At 50.7% G+C, this 18,677-nt stretch overlaps 1 protein-coding gene across 1 annotated transcript; it reads left to right on the forward strand.

Annotated features, from left to right (window-relative positions):
* The first annotated feature begins 144 nt into the window (after positions 1-144).
* On the forward strand, positions 145-15,580 carry NCSTN (nicastrin). Its single transcript, XM_054050602.1, has 17 exons — positions 145-285; positions 823-927; positions 2,820-2,943; positions 3,889-4,007; positions 5,360-5,505; positions 5,784-5,934; positions 6,772-6,881; positions 7,647-7,799; positions 9,160-9,264; positions 9,407-9,484; positions 10,363-10,532; positions 11,741-11,843; positions 12,125-12,220; positions 12,733-12,820; positions 12,958-13,109; positions 13,810-14,022; positions 14,863-15,580. Exons 1-17 carry the CDS (start codon positions 171-173, stop codon positions 14,983-14,985), a joined length of 2,151 nt encoding a protein of 716 aa, XP_053906577.1. The 5' UTR covers positions 145-170; the 3' UTR covers positions 14,986-15,580.
* Positions 15,581-18,677: the final 3,097 nt, after the last annotated feature.

Consider the following 18,677-nt stretch of genomic DNA (forward strand, 5'->3'; position numbering starts at 1 on the left):
TCACCATTTCCCAAACCATAGAGTCTCGGTCCTCCCGAACCATAGAGTCGCAGTTTCCCCCTTCCCCCCTCCCCCCCGACTCTCCCTCCTTCCGCACCATAAAGTCGCGGTCCTCCCGCTCGCGCAGAGCGGCTTCCGGTAGCGCCCGTGGAACCGGAAGAGTTGAGAAAATGGCAGTGGCGGCGAGGAGAGGCCGGGGCACTTGGGGGATGGAGGCTGGTGCTGGGAGCTGCCGCGCCTGGCGGGAGCTGATGAGGGGGCTGCTCCTCGCTCTCCTGGCAGCGGGTGAGGCGGGCAGGAAGTGGGGCGGGTGACGGCTGGGTTGTCCCTGGGTTTGAGCCGCGCTGCGGCTGAGGTGGGGAGGAGCTCGCCTGGGCCCTGTGAGATGGTGGAGCTGAGAGTCCGCGTCTTTCCCCCCTTCTGGGCTGGGGAGGGGCTCGCCTTTGTCCCCTTTCCCCTTTTCGGAGCCAGGGAGGGGCTCACCTTTATCCCCTTTTCCCTTTCTGAGCCGGGGAGGGGCTTGTCTTTGTCCCCTTTTCCCCTTTCTGAGCCGGGGAGGGGCTTGTCTTTGTCCCCTTTCCCCCGTTCTGAGCCGGGGAGGGGCTCGCCTTTATCCCCTTTTCTCCCTTCTGAGCTGGGATGGTGCTCGTCTTTCCCCCTTTTCTCATTCTGATCTGGGATGGGGCTCATCTTTCCCCTTTTTCTCCCTTCTGAGTTAGGGAGGGGACTCTTCTTTTCCCCTCTAAGTTAGGGACAGCTTTTCAATGTGTGTGGACATTCTGGTTTGTCTCCTTCTGAATTGGAGCCTTGTTTTCTCTGCAGGCTCCTGCCAAGGGAACTCCGTCGAGAGGAAGATCTACATCCCCCTGAACAAAACAGCGCCCTGTGTTCGCCTCCTGAACGCCACCCACCAGATCGGCTGCCAGTGTGAGTACAACTGTGGGTCCTGGAGCTGCTCTGAGGGTGGTTGTGCCATGGGTGAGGGGCTCTGATGTCTGAGGTCATAGAATCATTAAGGATGGAAGAGACGTCCAGGCTCATCCAGTCCAATTATCAGCCCAGCCCCACTGTGTTTTACTAAACTCTGTCCCAAAGTGCCTCAGCAATGTGTGTTTTGAACTTCTCCAGGGATGGAGACGCTACCACTTAGAATCGTAAAATAGTTTAAGTTGGAAGTGACCTTAAAGATCATCTAGTTCCAACGCCCTGCCATGGGCAGGGACATCCTACTAGGTCAGGGTGCCTCTGCAAGGGCTTCACCACTCTTTCAGTAAAGAAATTTTTCCCACTATCCCATCTAAACCTTCTCTGGTGCAGCTTGAGGCCATTTCCTCTTGACCCGTATTTCTTAGTTGCAGTCTCTTGACCTAGTACCCCTTTAACTGGCCTTCTTTCTAGGAGCCGTGGAGAGCGATGAAGTCTCCCCTCAGCCTCCTCTTCCCCATACTAAACAGCCCCAGGTTCCTTACGGCTCCCAGATTCCCTGTTCTCCAGTTCCATTCTCTTCTCTGGACGTACTCCAGCCCCTCAAGGTCTTTCTTGGAATAAGGGGCCCAAACCTGAACCCAGCTTTCAAGGCGCAGCTTGCCCTTAGGGCTTGCCTGGATCACTCGTGTTCTCAGCCCTGTTTGCCCTCTTCCAAGCCTGCTCTGCTAACGATGGACATGTGGACTTGTTTCTGCTAAATTAAGGAGTGGAGACCTCAGGTTCTATTCATACAGAGCATTCTGAGCTTGTGTAATTGGGGTGCACACAGGACAAGATGAAGCCTCATCGAGGGGTATGAGGCAAAGCTGTGAGCACTGCAGAATGCGTTAGGGATTAACGAGGTACAGCAGTGTGGGAATAGGGAGGAGATGGTGGTGGCATCTGAAGGGCTTGCCCGAGCTTCTTGTCCAGTGCCTGTTCACTTTGTAAAGTTTATTTGTTGTGTTGAAATGGGGAAAGCAAGACTGTATAACTGCTAAACTTTAAATATAGATAAGGAACCCATTCAAGCCTTATTTCTGGCTGAATTTAGTTGAGTCAGTGTTTTCCTCCTTTCCCATTCAGTTTTCCTTGAGCCACTCCCTGCATTGGACACTGTCGGGTGCCGTCACAGGGCAGCCCTGCTGCGCTTGGTCCATCAGATAACAGAGGGTGCAAGGTTCTCTTGGCTCCTTTCCCCACTCTGTGTGTGCTGGTGTTCGAACAAGTGGCGTATGCAGTCCTGCCTGCTTTCTCGGCAGCATTTCTGCCTGGGCGTGTTGACAAAGTGCTTGTTTTTATCACTACCTTCCAATGAAGGTGCTTTGTTTTTCGTTAATTTTTGTGGGATGGGGCAAAATAGACCAAATTTGATGTGCCCCTCGTGCTCCTCTGGACGTCGTGCTGAGCTGGTGGAGCTCTCAGCTTCTGCCTTTGCAGTTGTTGCGCTGTGGTGAGGTGTAGCACTGAGCTGTGGTCCTCAAGGCTGGTCCTGCCTCCTCCGAGTTCCTTCAGGCTCTGCTTCCCACTTCCCTTCTTCATTCCCGTCAGTCACAAGACACTCATAGGGTTTGATCAGCCAAAGATCCTTAAGTGCTTTGGTGTAATTAAACAAAAGATGCTTTCAAAGCATGAGCGCTCATTTGTTCTCTGTACTGTTCAGAGTTTTTTTCCCCTATTAAAAGCCATCTTTCCTTGTTGTCTCCTGCTTTCAGATTGCTTCCTCCAGCCCTCTAATCCCATGAGCTGTTCTAAAGCCCTTAGTAAGATACCACCCTGCTGTCCCTGGAGATTTGGGGTTGGGAAAGATGTAGATTGCTGTGAAACGTGACGGGTGTGCTGTCTTTCCACAGCCTCCATCAGTGGAGACACGGGGGTGATCCATGTGGTTGAGAAGGAGGAGGACCTGAAATGGGTGCTCACTGATGGCCCACACCCACCCTACATGGTTCTGCTGGATGGAAACCTCTTCAATGGGTCAGTCTCCATCAGCTTTTATCTTCCCAGGGTGACCGGGTCTCAGAAGACCCAGACGGTCCCTAGTTTGGTGATGAAAATGTCATTTTTCAATTGACACATGGCAGGATCAGCCCTGGCTGATCTGTTCAATCTGTGAGATTGAAACATTTGGGATTTTACTGTGGTTCAGTGCCTGAATTTATTTCTTCTGAAATGGGCTGCTTGGCTGTGAGAAAAGCTCTGCTCTGTGTGAGTTCTGCCACATTTGTCACTGTTGCAGTTACCGAAGTTCAGTAAACAGTGCAGTTAAGATTTGTCCTGGGCAAAATCATAGAATCATGGGATGGTTGGGGTTGGAAGGGGGCTCCAAGCTCCATCCAACCTGGCCTTGGATACCTCCAGGGATGGGGCAGCCACCACTGCTCTGGGCAACCTGGGCCGGGGCCTCCCCACCCTCACAGGAGAACATTCCTCCCTAAGATCTCATCTCAGTCTCCCCTCTTTCAGCTCAAAACCATTCCTCTCATCCTGTCCCTGCCCTTCCTGATCCAGAGCCCCTCCCCAGCTCTCCTGGAGCCCCTTTCCAGACTGGAAGCTGCTCTAAGGTCTCCCCAGGGTCTTCTCTTCTTCAGGCTGAACAACCCCAACTCTTCCAGTCTGTCCTCATATGAGAGGTGCTCCAGCCCTTGGATCATCTTCATGGACTGCTTGGCCTCTTCTGGACTTGCTCCAATAGATCTGTGTCCTTCCTGTGCTTCCAGAGCAGGAAAAAAAGTGGCTGAAGTTCTCTGTTTGTTGCTGTATGCTTAATCTTGTACAGCTCTGAAGAGGAAGGGATGTGTTGGCTATTTTGACCAAAAGTGTCATTGCATGCTCAACTGTGATCCATTAGCAATAACGCGTCTTGGGTTGTAACTGTTTATTAATGAATTCATCGTTTCAGTTCTATTTTCTCTTTTCCAGGGGGGTGATGCTGCAGCTGAAAGGAACCTCGCGAGTGTCTGGCCTTGCTGTGGCTGTTGCCAAACCAAACCCTCCCCAGGGCTTCTCCCCTGGTTTGAAGTGCCCCAATGATGGGTTTGGTAAGGAAATGTCCCATCTTTATCCTTGTGAGGAAAAGAAACGATGCCTTTACACTGAAAGAAGCGTAGGATGGCTGAAACTGCAGCTACACCTCAGTGTCCAACTGGTGTTTGGGACGACAGGCTCAGTGTGTTCATAGAATGGTTTGGGTTGGAAGGGACCTCAAAAAGCCCATCCAGTCCCACCCCTGCCATGGGCAGGGACACCTCCCACTGGCTCAGGGGCTCCAAGCCCCATCCAACCTGGCCTGGAACCCCTCCAGGGATGGGGCAGCCACCACTGCTCTGGGCAGCCTGGGCCAGGGCCTCCCCACCATCACAGGAGAACATTTCTCCCCAAGATCTCATCTCAATCTCCCCCTGCTTTCATCTTAAAGCCATTCCGCCTCATTCTGTCCCTGCACCCGCTGATCAAGAGCCCCTTCCCAGTTTTCCTGGAGTCCCTTCCCGCACTGGGAGCTGCTCTAAGGTCTCCCTGGAGTTTTTTCTTTTAGCATAGCTGGTCTGAGCTGGATCTTCATCATTTCTTACGAAGGGCTGAGACAGAGATTGAGGGGAAGACTGAGATAAGCTGCCTAAACCAGCGCTGAGTCACTAAAGCGTTAAACCTGACCAAAGGCTGTTGTAACTTCTTTGTCTTTAACGTCTGAAACTCGTGCTTTGCCCGCATGTGATCTTTAAAGTGCCTTATGTTCATGTAGATCAATTGGAGTGTGTGTTAACCTCTGTCCGGGCCAGTTGCTGCTTTTTAAAGCAACGTGCTGCCTCCCTGAGTTCCTGCTGGGGTTTCAGTTAGGTTTTTGTGCAGGAAATTTCGTGTATTGCACATTGAGGGGAGAAATTGCTGTTCATTCTGCAGTCTGCAAAAGCTTTCTGCTGCGAAGGACAGCACGTACACTCCTGGGATGAGTCTGGTGTGTTGGCATTTGTCCCGTCCCTGCCTTCCTGCTGCTTGCGCAGTGTCTAGGTGTTAAAATGATGGCACTTACAGATCCTTAGGGGGGCTTCCAGCACGCAGTGAGCTCAGAAAAGGCAACTTTGTCTTCCTCCTTTTTGAAGTGTAATTTTTCTCCGTGTGCCTTCTCCGCTCTCTCAGCGTGTGATAAATGCTTGCTGCCTGCTCGTGCCAGCCTCCTGGCGTGGGATGGCTTTCAGCATCCGTGTTTCTCATTCTTTCTGCCTCTGCCGCACGCAGTGACCAACTCCATCTCTCCGCACTTCTGTCAGCTGGTTTCTCAACCCATAATGGGGCTCATTCTGTATTTGCTGCTATTTTCTCAGCAGGCCCTACCTCTCCCACAATCTGATATTCTCTTGCAAGCTCAGATTTGTCCATTTCTTTCTCTTTCCAGGTGTCTATTCCAAAGATTATGGCCCTGAGTTTGCACACTGCAATATGACCGTGTGGAATCCTCTGGGGAGTGGCCTTTCCTATCAGGATTTTGACTTCCCTATTTTTCTACTTGAAGATGCCAATGAGACTCAAGTTATTAAGCAGGTACTGCGTTTCCTTAACGAGTAGGAGAGGGGGAGCCACAGCACGGTTGAGGAGAGAGCGCAGAGTTTTCGGTTTTTTCAGCTCAGGTGGTGAAATCGTAGAATGATAGAATCATTTAGGTTGGAAAAGATAACTTTCAGATCATTGAGTCCAACCATTAGCCCAGCCCCACAGTGCTGACTACTTGAGATCTACAGTAAAAAAGCGTGGTGTGATTTTATATGTGGTACATAATGCTGTTACAGAAAGCTTTGTCATGATTTTTTGTTTCCATCCAGTGTTATCTAGACCATAATATCCCTCGAGATGGATCTGGCCCCGAGTACCCACTCTGTGCCATGCAGCTCTTTTCCCACATGCATGCGGTCACCAGCACGGTGACATGCATGAGGCGCAGCTCCCTCCAAAGCACCTTCAGCATTAATCCAGGTGAGCAGATTCTTCTTTCCTTCTCATGATGTGGGGACAATGCTGGTGGTAAAAGGGGGTCTACAAGAAAGCTGGGGAGAGACTCTTGATCAGGGGGTGCAGGGAGAGGATGAAGGGAAAGATTTGAATCACAGAATCACAGAATCACAGAATCACAGAATCACAGAATCACACAAGGTTGGAAAGGACCCATTGGATCATCGAGTCCAACCGTTCCTAACACTCCCTAAACCATGTCCCTAAGTACTTCATCCACCCGTTCCTTAAACACCTCCAGGGAAGGCGACTCGACCACCTCCCTGGGCAGCCTGTTCCAGTACCCAATGACTCTTACTGTGAAGAATTTTTTTCTGATATCCAACCTGAACCTCCCCTGACGGAGCTTCAGGCCATTCCCTCTAGTCCTGTCCCCTGTCACTTGGGAGAAGAGGCCAGCTCCCTCCTCTCCACAACCTCAAGCTGAAAGAGGGGAGATTGAGATGAGATCTTAGGAAGAAATGTTTTGCCGTGAGGGTGGGGAGGCCCTGGCCCAGGTTGCCCGGAGCAGTGGTGGCTGCCCCATCCCTGGAGGGGTTCCAGGCCAGGTTGGATGGGGCTTGGAGCCCCTGATCCAGTGGGAGGTGCCCCTGCTCATGGTAGAGGGTGGAACTGGATGGGCTTTGAGGTCCCTTCCAGCTCAAAACCTTCCATGATTCTATGTTTCTACGACTTCATGCCTGCTGAGCATGTGTTTGTTGTCATGATAGAGCCACCAGTGAGCCCCAGCTGACCAGAAAGCTCATTTCTCACTTGTTGCTGCTGTAGTCTCAACTTGGACACTGTCGTTTCTCTCCCTAGAGATTGTGTGTGATCCTCTTCTTGATTACAATGTGTGGAGCACCTTGCAACCTATCAATTCCTCTGGAAAGGTCGATCCAGATAAAGAAGTTATTATTGTCGCTACACGTGTAGGTACCTCTTAATCTCACTTTGTAGAATATGGAGTGGAAGGACTCTGGGAAGATGTCGTAGTATACTCCTCAGAGTTTCATTTATTGCCATGTTCCAGACCTTTTAGATTTTGTTGGCTCTTGTGTTTCTGGGAGTGTGAGCCTTCTAGTGGTGGGTTTATCTATTGTTTCAGTACAAGGACACCTGCATTTTGTTTCTTTCTGTGTTATTAACTTGAGACTTTTTTCAGGGTTCTCTTCTCTGCTGGAAATACACAAGTAAAAGTAGTGTCTGTTATGCTTTCTGAAGATACTTCCCATTCTTAAAATGTGTTGCAGAGGGAGGCTGCATGGTTGGCTCATCTGTATTTTTGGGGAGAGGCTAAATCACATGGAGATTTTGGTGTGTGTCACACAGTGAGTCAGTGTCAGAGCTGACAAAGTTCGCTTCCCTGTCTAGCAGCCTGTTTTGCACTTTACACCTCCAGAGATGAAATTCAGAACTCCATTTATCACTGTCTCTCAGGCCTGTGCTGAACAGTGGCATTAAAATTCAGGCACACTCGATAATCTAAGTTTTCGGGTCAGGGCAGCGAGGGGTGGTGGCTGAGCTCTGCAGCCTCAGTGATGCCACTGGTATTTTAAGTTTCATTAAGCAGAGTGCTTTCCTTCCCTTATCAGTAGGATGAGTGGGTTAGGATAGAGGTGATAGATCTGCTTTCCCTTATACAGTTTTCCTCCATCCTTGTGCACATTTCTTACCCCTCCTGTTCATGCCTGCAGATTGACAGCCATTCCTTCTTCTGGAACATCGCACCTGGGGCAGAGAGTGCCGTCTCTTCTTTTGTGACCCACTTGGCTGCCGCTGAAGCCCTTCACAAAGCGTCAGATGTTCATCTGCTGCAAAGGAATATAATGTTCACCTTCTTCCAAGGGGTAAGAGCAGCATCGCTCCACCATTTGGCATGTTCCAGGATAGCAAATCAGCTCTTGGCTCCCTGCAAATGAACTCTTTTTCCCTACTCTTTGTGTGGAGTCATTTGTCTGCATCCCCACACTGTAGTTTTCTCTGCTCCCCTGGTGAGAACAGGATCTCAATTGCACTGGGATAACAACAGCAGATGGAGCTTCCACTAGGACAACCCATATTCTGCCCCACAGTTCATCCTGGATGAATGACTCAAACTTTGCCTTCCCTCCTGTATCCCTGTCTGTGTCCGACCCTCCCTCACCCCGGTTCGGGATGAACGGTGACAGCCAGGCTTCAGATTCTGAAACAAAGCCCAGAAAAGGCTAGATTAAAAATATATGTGTTGACAGCAGCAAAATGTAGCTCATTTCTGACAGCCCAGCACTGGAGTTGGCAGCTGTGGAAGAGCAGAGCAAGCTTGGGGAGGGGGGACTGATGGCCAACAGCTGATGTTCCCCTCAAGGCATCTACATTGATGGCTTCTTTTGTGCGGCTTTGTGCAACTGGCTCCCATGCTGCGACCATGTGATTCCCGTCATTCTCCCTTCTCGGCACAGACATCCCTAGTCAGAATTTCCCTGGGGGAGCTGGGCATACAGTGCCACGGAGCAAACATTTTCTGTCATGCTCCCAGGATGTAGGAGGGATGATAAGACTTGGCTGAAAATGAGTCAAGGGGGAAATCTGGAGACTGGCGGACTTCATCACCCTTCTCTGCTGCAGGAATTCTCTTCTTAGGGGCACCTCTTTGTCCCCAGGCAATGCTCAGCTTCTTGCACCTCCTTTGACAAACTTATTTCTGTCATCGGCCTTCCCTCACCATTTTTTTTTTCCAGGGAAACAAACACCTCTCCTTTCAGGAAAGCTTCATACGTTTCATTCCTGGGATGGAAAACCGCCCTTTTCCCTCACTTGCTGTCCTCCTTGATAATGACTTATGCCACAGTAGAGGCTGTATTAACGCCTCGCTGCTGTAACTCGCTGTATCCTGCTGGATATCTGTGCTTACTTAGGCCTGACATTGCCTCGGTGCCTTTCTTTCTTGTGGAATTCACTAGCTGCGCCCTGGATTTTTTGCTCTTTGCCTTTCTTCTGTCCTTTCCTCCATCCCTTCCTACAATACCTTTGTCTTCAGAGCCAGGCACAAGATAAGATTTGCTCTTTTCGGGTGTGCCAGGCTCTGCACAGCTTCAGAAGTACTTGGTGCAAACAGTTGGCCCTGGAACTCTTGGTTTTGCTCGATCTCAGTCTCTCAGATCTCACAGTTGGCTGTGCCAGGCAGCTCTCTGGATGCAATTCATGGATGATTTTGTTTTCCTGTTGTAGGAGACCTTTGATTACATCGGCAGCTCACGAATGGTTTACGACATGGAAAAAGACAAGTTTCCTCTCCGCTTGGACAACATTCATTCATTTGTGGAGTTGAATCAGGTGAGAGATAAGTTAGGGGATCTTTTTTTCCCCCTCCTTTCTCTCATTTTCCCAGTTTTGACTTTTCCCTGGACTTCTCTGCCCTGCAAGACTTAATGAAGATCATTCAAGTACTCACAGTGGGTTTATTTTTCTCCTGAAGGTGGCTCTAAGGAATGGCTCAGTGTTATGGATGCACACAGACCCAGTCTCCCGGAGGAATGGTTCTGTTGAAGTGCAGGTAATGGAAAACAGTCTGTAGTGGTTCATCTAACCAAAATGCTGTTGGGATCTTTAGTACGCTGCAGATGATCAGGATGTTAGGCCAAGGGCAAGGTCCTACACCTGGGTCAGGGCAATCCCAAGCACAGATCCAAGCTGGGCAGAGAATGGATTGAGAGCAGCCCTTAGGAGAAGGATTTAGGAGTGCTCGTGGATGAGAAGCTTACCATGAGCCAGCAACGTGCGCTTGCAGCCCGGGAGTCGATCGTATGCGGGGCTGCATCCAAAGCAGTGAGACCAGCAGGGCCAGGGAAAGGACTCTGCCCCTCTGCTCCGCTCTGGTGAGACCCCACCTGGAGCCCTGTACCATTCTAGAGTCCCCAGCACAGGAGGGACACGGATCTCTTGGATCCAGAGGAGGCCACAGAGATGATCCAAGGGCTGGAGCACCTCCAGTACGAGAGCAGGCTGGGAGAGTTGGGGTGGTTCGGCCTGGAGAAGAGAAGGCTCCAAGGAGACCTTAGACCAGCTTTCAGGGCTGAAAGGGGCTCCAGGAAAGCTGGGGAGGGGCTCTTAATCAGGGGTGCGGGAAGAGGATGAGGAGGAATGGTTTTGAGCTGCAAGAGGGGAGATTGAGATGAGATCTTTGGGAGAAATGCTCTCCTGTGAGGGTGGGGAGGGCCTGGCCCAGGTTGCCCCATCCCTGGAGGGGTTCCAGGCCGGGTTGGATGGGGTTTGGAGCCCCTGATCCTGTGGGAGGTGTCCCTGCCCATGGCAGGGGTTGGAACTGGATGGGTTTTGAGGTCCCTTCCAAGCTAAACCATTCCATAATTCTATGATGTTATCCTGTGCAGAGAAATTATGCATCCAAAACAGCACTGGTTTTAATTCTTTCAGGTTAGAAACTTGCTGGATATTCTGAGTAACAGCAGCATGGGTGCAAACGTGACTTTGGAGGAAGTTGCATTTTCACAGCCTCTTCCCCCGTCATCCTTCCAGCGCTTCCTTCGGGCCCGGCACATCCCTGGGGTGGTCCTGACTGACCACAACACTGCCTTCCAGAACAGGTACTTCTCCGGGCACTGGCTGGACCACAGCCGAAGGCGACAGAGCCGGCAGAGGGCACCTGAGCTCCTGCAAGGCCTCTGCCGGCGGGGTTCCTGCCGAACATACATGTGGAACGTGCTCCGAGGGGAGCAGAGGAAGCAGACATGTGCCATGTAATTGAACAAGCGCAACATAATTATTCTGACAACCGAAAGAAATCCAGTTTTGTACAGAAAATGTTCCCCACAGCTGGCTGAAAGCCAGAGGTGAGCAAATGGCAACTGAGCGTGCCTAAGCCTCATCTGTTCTTCCAGAAGCGAGCTGCCTTTTCTTTTTTTTTTTTTCTAATTTAGCTTTCTGTTTGCGATGGCAGAAAGCCCCAGGCATTGGAAAGGGCACTTTAATTCACCCCACATGACCCCACTGCAGCACGTTCCTTGGGGATCCCCTGCTTCTCTTCAACTTTGGAAGTGGAAATGTAGGGGAGAGGATAGTCATATGCCTCTCCCCTCTTCCGTAAACTCTTCAAATTGTCTCTTTCTCTTCATTTTCTTCCTTCTCTGCTCTTTCTGAGAATCTCTGTAGCAATCAAGGGGAAGTAGCTTCCCTTTCACCTCTAAATCTGCGCTGCTGTACAGGGATGAGAAGAGCTGGGGTGGAAGAAGGCACAACTCGCTGCTGTGTGACCCATCTTTAGGTTGGAGAGATCAATCCCAGGGTGACTGGGAGCATCGGATGCATAGATCACGCATTGGGCTTTCAGCCCAGTTCCCAGTTCAGCTGCATGTGCTGCAGACTCCTCGCTGTAAATCTCTCGTAGAGTTCACTTGGAATTCCTCGCTGCCTTCAAGATGAGGCATTAATCAAATCCACTGGCATGACTTGCATCAAAATCCCTCTTCCCGGGAGACCTTCTGCATGGGTTGTCCTTGCCTCAGTTTCTCTGCCCATTTAATAAATTGGGCTGTCGCCCACCTGAAAGCTAATCACAGCTTGTAAATTGTGTGGAGATCCTCAGATGGGAGAAGCTGCGGAAGGGCCAAGTTAATTATAAAGCCTCATTAAATGGTTTAAGGAGCGTGTGGCAGGGCAGTGCTTTGGCAGGGCTGTATCTCTGCTCCCAGGAGACTGCTCCCACTGTTTGCTTTAGGCACACTCTGAATTGAATTCCATGCCCTGTGGTTTCTTTTTGCCCCTCCCCAACCTCTGTTTGCCTCCTTCTTTTCAGATACTACCAGAGCATGTACGACACTCCAGAGAACATCCGGATGCAGTACCCTGAGGGGCTTAGCCCTGAGGAGACCTTGGAGTATGTCACAGACACCGCTAAGGTTCCTATTTTGCGTTTTCTTTAGCTGCTGTGTCTGAGGTGGATGGGGCGTTGGGTTGGGGCAGAAAGAAGCGGGTTCACGGAGAGGGAGAGGGGGCAAAGCTGTTCCCAGAAAGGGCAGGAAGAAGCTGGGGATGCTTTGTGTGGTGACAAAGGCGATAGGCACTCAAATGCGAGCACAATTTAAGTGTTTTGATGGATGTGTGGATTCTGGCTCGCTCTCCTTGCTTGTTTTGCTGGTTCTGCCTATCTTGATTAACACAGAGCACTCTTCCTTTGCAGTCCCTGGCAGACGTTGCCACAGTGGTCGCCCGTGCTCTCTACCGGCTTGCAGGGGGAGCCAACAACACCTCTGCTATTCAGGCAGATCCAAAAACGGTACGAGCAGATGGAATTGAGTCCCTGGCAGCTCTGATGAGCCCTCACGTACTTCCCTTCTGTCTCTGTTTATATGTGTTTACACAGCATGCTGTCCTGTCTGTCTCTGTGAGGGCTTTGCCTCCCCCCTTTTCTCTTCCCCCTCCAGCTGAATGAAAAACCTTTCACCCTTCTCTAGTTCTTTGCCTCTCGATCTCAGGACAGGCGTTAAAGCTTCACGAGCCCGCTTACAAAACAGAGCTGCTCCATCCTTGTTCCACAAAGCAGAAACTGAGGTGAAATGACATTCTGTGCCACAGGGATCAGCTAAGGAGGAAGCAGAGCTGGAATTAAACCAAATTTTAGCAGCTCAGTCCTGAATTATATACATTTGTGACATAGAGCTACTCTTTTGCCATGCTTTTGGCCCTCACGGTGGCAAACATCTGCCAGCTAAATAATCATCTGAGTTATAGCTGTTAAGACGGTGTTTTCTCTCTCCTTTATAGAAACCGATTTCCATCTTTTTCCAGGTCACTCGAATGCTCTATGGCTTTCTGATTAAAATGAACAACTCCTGGTTTCAATCTATCATTAAACCAGACTTAAAAGGAATTCTGGGTAAGAGCAACACAAGTAAGAAGAACACGGGAATGGGTTTGATCCCATATGTTACCTGGCAGCGTTCTAAAGTCCCCTGCTAACGTTGTCTGCTTCTGGCCATCTCCTCGCCAATCCTGTCTCTCTGCCTGTTCCAGGTGATGTTCCCCAACACTACGTCGCAGTTTCCAGCCCTGTGAACACTACCTACCTTGTGCAGTACGTTTTGGCCAACCTCACTGGCACCGTTGTTAACCTCACCAAGGAAGAGTGCCTGAACCCCGACAAAACACCCAACGCTGAAAAAGAAGTAAATATCTGCGAGAGTGGGATGATAGGCAAGGGCAGATCTGTTCAGTTGCGGGTTTCCATGGAAAGCTCGTTAGGAGTGCTTTCTGCTGCTCATAATGGACAGGCTGAGAGAGTTGGGGTTGTTCGGCCTGGAGAAGAGAAGGCTCCAGGGAGACCTTAGAGCAGCTTCCAGTACCTGAAGGGGCTCCAGGAGAGCTGGGGAGGGACTTCTGATCAGGGAGTGCAGGGAGAGGATGAAGGCCAATGATTTTAAACTAAGAGAAGTTAGATTTAGAGTGAATATGAGGAAGAAATGTGGGTGGGAAAGCGGTGGTACAGGTTGCCTAGAGAGGTAGTGGAGGCCCCATCCCTGGAGATATTGAAGGCCGGGTTGGAGAGAGGGCTCTGAACAACCTGATTTGGTTAAAGATACCCCTGTTCCTGCAGGCGGTTGGACTGGCTGACCTGGAACGGTCCTTTCCAACCCAAAGCATTCTATAACTCATAATAACACATGAGAGAACTGGGGAAAAACAGCAAGGGGGCATCTTGGCGTCCAAGGGCAGGGGAGGAGTGAGCAAAAGGATCCCCTTACAGTGAGAACAGTCAGTAAAGCCCCTCTATTTCTCCCTAGAGATAAAGGTGTGGTTCCAGAACAAGAGGGTAGCCTGGTTATGTCCTCATGACTATTTGCGGTCTCTCTCCCCTTTTCTTTGCAGATGTACGATTACGCCTGGGTGCAGGGTTCCCTGGACCCTAACTCAACCTTGCGAGTCCCTTACTGCGTTCGGTCAACCGTTCACCTGAGCAAAGCTCTCTCTCCTGCCTTTGAGCTGAGGCAGTGGGGATCTACCGAGTACTCCACGTGGACAGAGAGTCGGTGGAAAGAGATCCGTGCCCGAATATTTCTGGTAGCAAGCAAGGAGTTAGAGGTGAGTCCCTGCCCACGGCAGAAGCTTGGAACTGGATGGGCTTTAAGGTCCCTTCCAACCCAAACCATGCCCTGATTCTATGAAATGTAAGCAATCTGTGTGGCACAGGGGCTTTCTAACAGCATCAGGCAAGCACAGTGCGCTGCCTGTGTCTCGGCCAGTTACAGCCCAGTAGGTACTGGTGCCCTGGAGATGCGTGGCTTAATCCCGGCCATCCCTGAAGTGGTGACCCGATACAAAATGTACTATGAATGCTGTAGTGGCACGTGAGTGGATGGGGATTGCTCCGAGTTGTCCAGGGAGATTGGGAACAACTGCTGTGCACGAAGGGTTGACAGAAAGGACTCTTATGAGGCCTTAAACTGGTCTGGCACTTAGGCTGCAGGAGAGGTTGTGAGGTGATCTCAGTTACGCCAAAGTGACTGAGAGGCGTTGGTTCTGCCAGCAGCGGTGCTTGTTGATGGCATTTCCAGCTCCTTGCTGGAGGAGGTGACAGCTCATGCAGGAGCAGCCAAAGCGTCACGCTAAATGCTCGCTAAAAATCTTTGCATCGACTGCTCTAAAAGTTTTTATCCATGATAAAAACTCCTTACCTTTTCTCTTAAAATCAGTTTGCGTGCACTGTCAATAACTACAGTGAAAGCTGCCCTGATCGCGTCTGGCTGTCACTTTTATTCAAGTCTGTGACGCCCTCAGAGCATCCCTTTATTCCAGAGCTCCTCAGTAGCAAGCGGCTCCCAGTAGCTTTGTGACAAGAGTTCCCTTTCGAGGCAAATTCTATGCGGTGCTGCAGGTCTGTGTTTGTAACAGCAATGCTGAGTGTTTCTCATCTCTTCCTAGATAATCACGCTAGTTGTGGGCATCATCATTCTGGTCTTCTCTCTCCTCGCCACATACTTTATCAACGCCAAAGCAGATATCCTTTTCAGCATCCCACGGGACCCCGGGGCTGTGGCTTACTGAAGATGCTCTTTGGGCTGGAGGAGTCTTAGCCCTTGGATTACAGTTGTCAAAGATAAAACTACACTGGAATGCCCCTCTCCCTGCATAGGGACACAAATGGTTCTCTCCAGAGCTTCTGTGCTCGGGTTCTAGGGGCTGAGCCCTAAAACATAAGAAAGACTTTCCCAGAAAACCGTGCCGGCCGAGCCCTAAAGAAACCATGACTGAGAAGTTCCCAAAGCCTTTCTTTTTAATTTGTCCTTCCGAGCAGCTTGAGAGGGTGGGTCCTGAATGCCACAGAGACAACAATGGGACGGAAGTGTTTCCTACCTGGAAGCAAGGGTGGAAAGGGTGAAGGTGTTTCTCTGGGATGTAGGTGGACCAGCAGATTTCCGTGGTGTCCGACAGCACAGTTGCCTGTTAATGTCCAGCAGTTGTTGTATATCTATGTATGCTACAACGCAGGGAGGGTGAGGCGTGTTTAGCAGATGATTTGATGTCAAATGTCCTTTTTTTTTTTTTAATGGTGCAATATTTTCTGGGGTTTGTACATATATAAATAGTTCTGTTTAATTAAAAAAATCTCCACTTACAAATGAACCCGTTGCCTGTTTGGTCTTAGTTGCTGCCACAAGGACCACAACACTGGGTGTTGCGATACGGTTTGTTCTCGGGAGAGATAGAATTTGACTCATTTGGGGCTTGATTTGCATTGAAATGTCGAATTCTTCCTACAGCTCAGCAGAAGAAAGACAGGATAGAGAGTTAACTCAGCCCTGTTTAGCCTGGAAGCTCTCCGAGGAAGGGATAGCTGAGCCCTCCAAACAGTGCTCTGTGCACTGGGATCCTGGTCTCTGTCGCCCAAGCGCTGGTATAATAAACACGGGCTTTAACGAGCTTGCTCACATGCTTTCTTTCCTTTGATACTATTGCTTCATGCCCAGCAAACCTGGGCTCTTGGAGCTGGTGACTGTGACTGTCCGGACACTTCAATATTCCTGGTTGTTGCTTTTGTGTGATAATTCCCTTGTTCTTCAGGATTTCAAGGTGCAATGATGCTGTGGTCTGAAGTGAGTAGCTCAGAAATGGGTAGAGAGGATTAACAAGAGCAACTGGAGCTGAAAAGCACTAAAGCAACCCTCGCTTTCCCTTCCTGGAGGATGGTGTGGGCTTTTTGTGTTTCAATCTCTCCTCGGGTGGGCACAGACTCTGGTGTTCTAAAGTAATTCATAGAATCAGAATGGGCTGGGTTGGAAGGGACCTTTAAACTCTATCCAGTCCCACCCCTGCCATGGGCAGGGACACCTCCCACTGGATCAGGGGCTCCAAGCCCCATCCAACCTGGCCTGGAACCCCTCCAGGGATGGGGCAGCCACCCCTGCTCTGGGCAACCTGGGCCAGGGCCTCCCCACCCTCACAGGAGAACTTTTCTCCCCAAGATCTCATCTCGATCTCCCCTCTTGCAGCTCAAAACTGTTCCCCCCACATCCTCTCCCTGCCCTCCCTGATCCGGAGCCCCTCCTCAGCTCTCCTGGAGCCCCTTTCCAGAAGACTGGAAGCTGCTCTAAGGTATCCCTGGAGCCTTCTTTTCTCCAGGCTGAACAAGCCTTACTCTCCCAGCCTGTACAGGAGATGCTTCAGCACTTGGATCATCTTCATTCTTGGTCACTTCAAAATTGGAAATGCATCCTGCCCATACTGTGCTCTCTCCTGCCCTTCAGCTCCAGTTTCTGCGCTCAGATTTGGGCATTTTTTTCTCTCTTTCACCTGAAGTCTTCTGGTTGGGGTTTTTTTTTTCTCCTCCGTTTCCCAGTATAACTAGAAATAACTCCTTTTTACCCCTCCCAACCCCATTTTCCACTCCCAGCTTTTTGTTCAGAGCTGCTCTCTGGCGAGGCAAACAAACAGCTGCCTCCGTTGTCTGTGCCGACGCCGCTCCTTGGATGGCCAACAGGTCTCCCCTGTGGACACAGCGATGAGCAACGCTCCTATCAGGGCCTGACAAAAGGAAGAGAGAAGCAAGGCAGCTCGGCTGGCAGGCGCTGCGGCAGAGACACATTGTCCCTCCTGCTGCCAACGTTGTAGAACACCGCAAGTCTTTGCTTGACTCTCGGCCCAAAATTTACCCCAAGCTGGGGTTTTGTGTGTCCCTCAAACTGTCTCGGTGCCAGCGACGTCGCTGTGCAGAGGGGTAGGAGGAAAGGTAGTTGCTATGGGTGTTTCCAGGCGTCATCGGGTGTTGCTGTGGTCAGTAAATTTGTTTTGTTCAGCTGGCTTTGGATGATGAGGGTCTCGCTGGGCAGATCTGAGCCTTCCCTCCTGTGGGGAATTGGGCTTGAGTGTTGGATGAAAGGGGGTGGGGAAGAAATAGGATTGCAGGATTCATCTGGGAAGTTAATGAGCTACTCGAGAGAGTCCTAGTGCCTAGGTTGCCCTTCCCTGTCCTCCCCTAGCCTGGCTACGGCCGCTTCGCTGCCCCTTGCTGTGCCCTTCTCTCGCTGGGGACGGGGACTTTGCTCCCCTGGGTGAGGGAATGCTCCTGAGACCTCGGGGTGAACAGTGCTCGGAGTACAATGGGGTTTTGTTAAGGGAAAAGTGATGTTGGTTTAAGGAGCTGCTCTGTTGTGGAGAATGAAATCTCATTTTACAGGGGGAGAAGACCATGCAAAAGGGTCTTACGTTCACCTCCATCCCCCTCCAGATCATAAATGGGAGAAGTTAGGGGGAGCCAGGATCTCTGTGACCTGTTCAGCCCTTTAGTCTCACTCCTGAGCTTCAAACAAAGAGCTGGCACTGGATTTGGGTGTGCTCGTTCCCCTCCGCTGGGACCAGGAAAGCCTTTGCTGCTTTGTGTACAGCAACTAAACCGCTGCTCCTCGGGGAGTTGCTGTCTGCTGCTTTAAGCCCGAGTTTGTGTCTCAGCCCCAGAAAAGCTCCCTCTTAAGCCCTCCTTTCCATGCCTTCAGTCTGAGTACAGCACTCTGGTGTCCCCAGTTTGAAACCGGAACAGGCTTCACCCCTACTTGGTGACGTACAGAGGCTGCTTTTGGTTTGGGGCTGAGTTGCATCTCCCGTTCCTCTGCCCGTCCTGGTGTGACAGTGCCTGTCCTCAGCTGCACAAACCTTAAAGTTGATAAGTCCCCTGATACCTTTTTCTCCCTCACTCCTGAGATTATGTGCATTAATTAGAGCATCCCTAATGCTAATAAGCAATGGGGGATAAGTGTCTTGTCAGTAAATTAATGTGGAAAGTAGTTTGAGTATTTGAATAGACGTAGATTTATTTTTATCTCTGCGATAGAATCAAAACTGCTGAGTTTGGAGGAGCAACTGCGGGGATTCTGCTGCGTCCTGGCTAAAACGGGTAAGATAAGTAAGGTCGAAGTTGTGCCGGTTGACGGTGCAAAGCCAGTGGTCACAGAATCATGGAATGGTTTGGGTTGGAAGGGGCCTCAAAGCCCATCCAGTCCCACCCCTGCCATGGGCAGGGACACCTCCCACTGGCTCAGGGGCTCCAAGCCCCATCCAACCTGGCCTGGAACCCCTCCAGGGATGGGGCAGCCACCACTGCTCTGGGCAACCTGGGCCAGGGGCTCCCCGCCCTCAGAAAACATTTCTCCCAAAGATCTCATCTCAATCTTCCTCTTTCAGCTCAAAACTGTTCCCCCTTATCTTACCCTTGCACTCCCTGATCCAGAGCCCCTCCCCAGCTT

This window comes from Cuculus canorus, chromosome 28 (genome assembly GCF_017976375.1).
Source record: "Cuculus canorus isolate bCucCan1 chromosome 28, bCucCan1.pri, whole genome shotgun sequence".
NCBI classification, from domain to species: domain Eukaryota; kingdom Metazoa; phylum Chordata; class Aves; order Cuculiformes; family Cuculidae; genus Cuculus; species Cuculus canorus.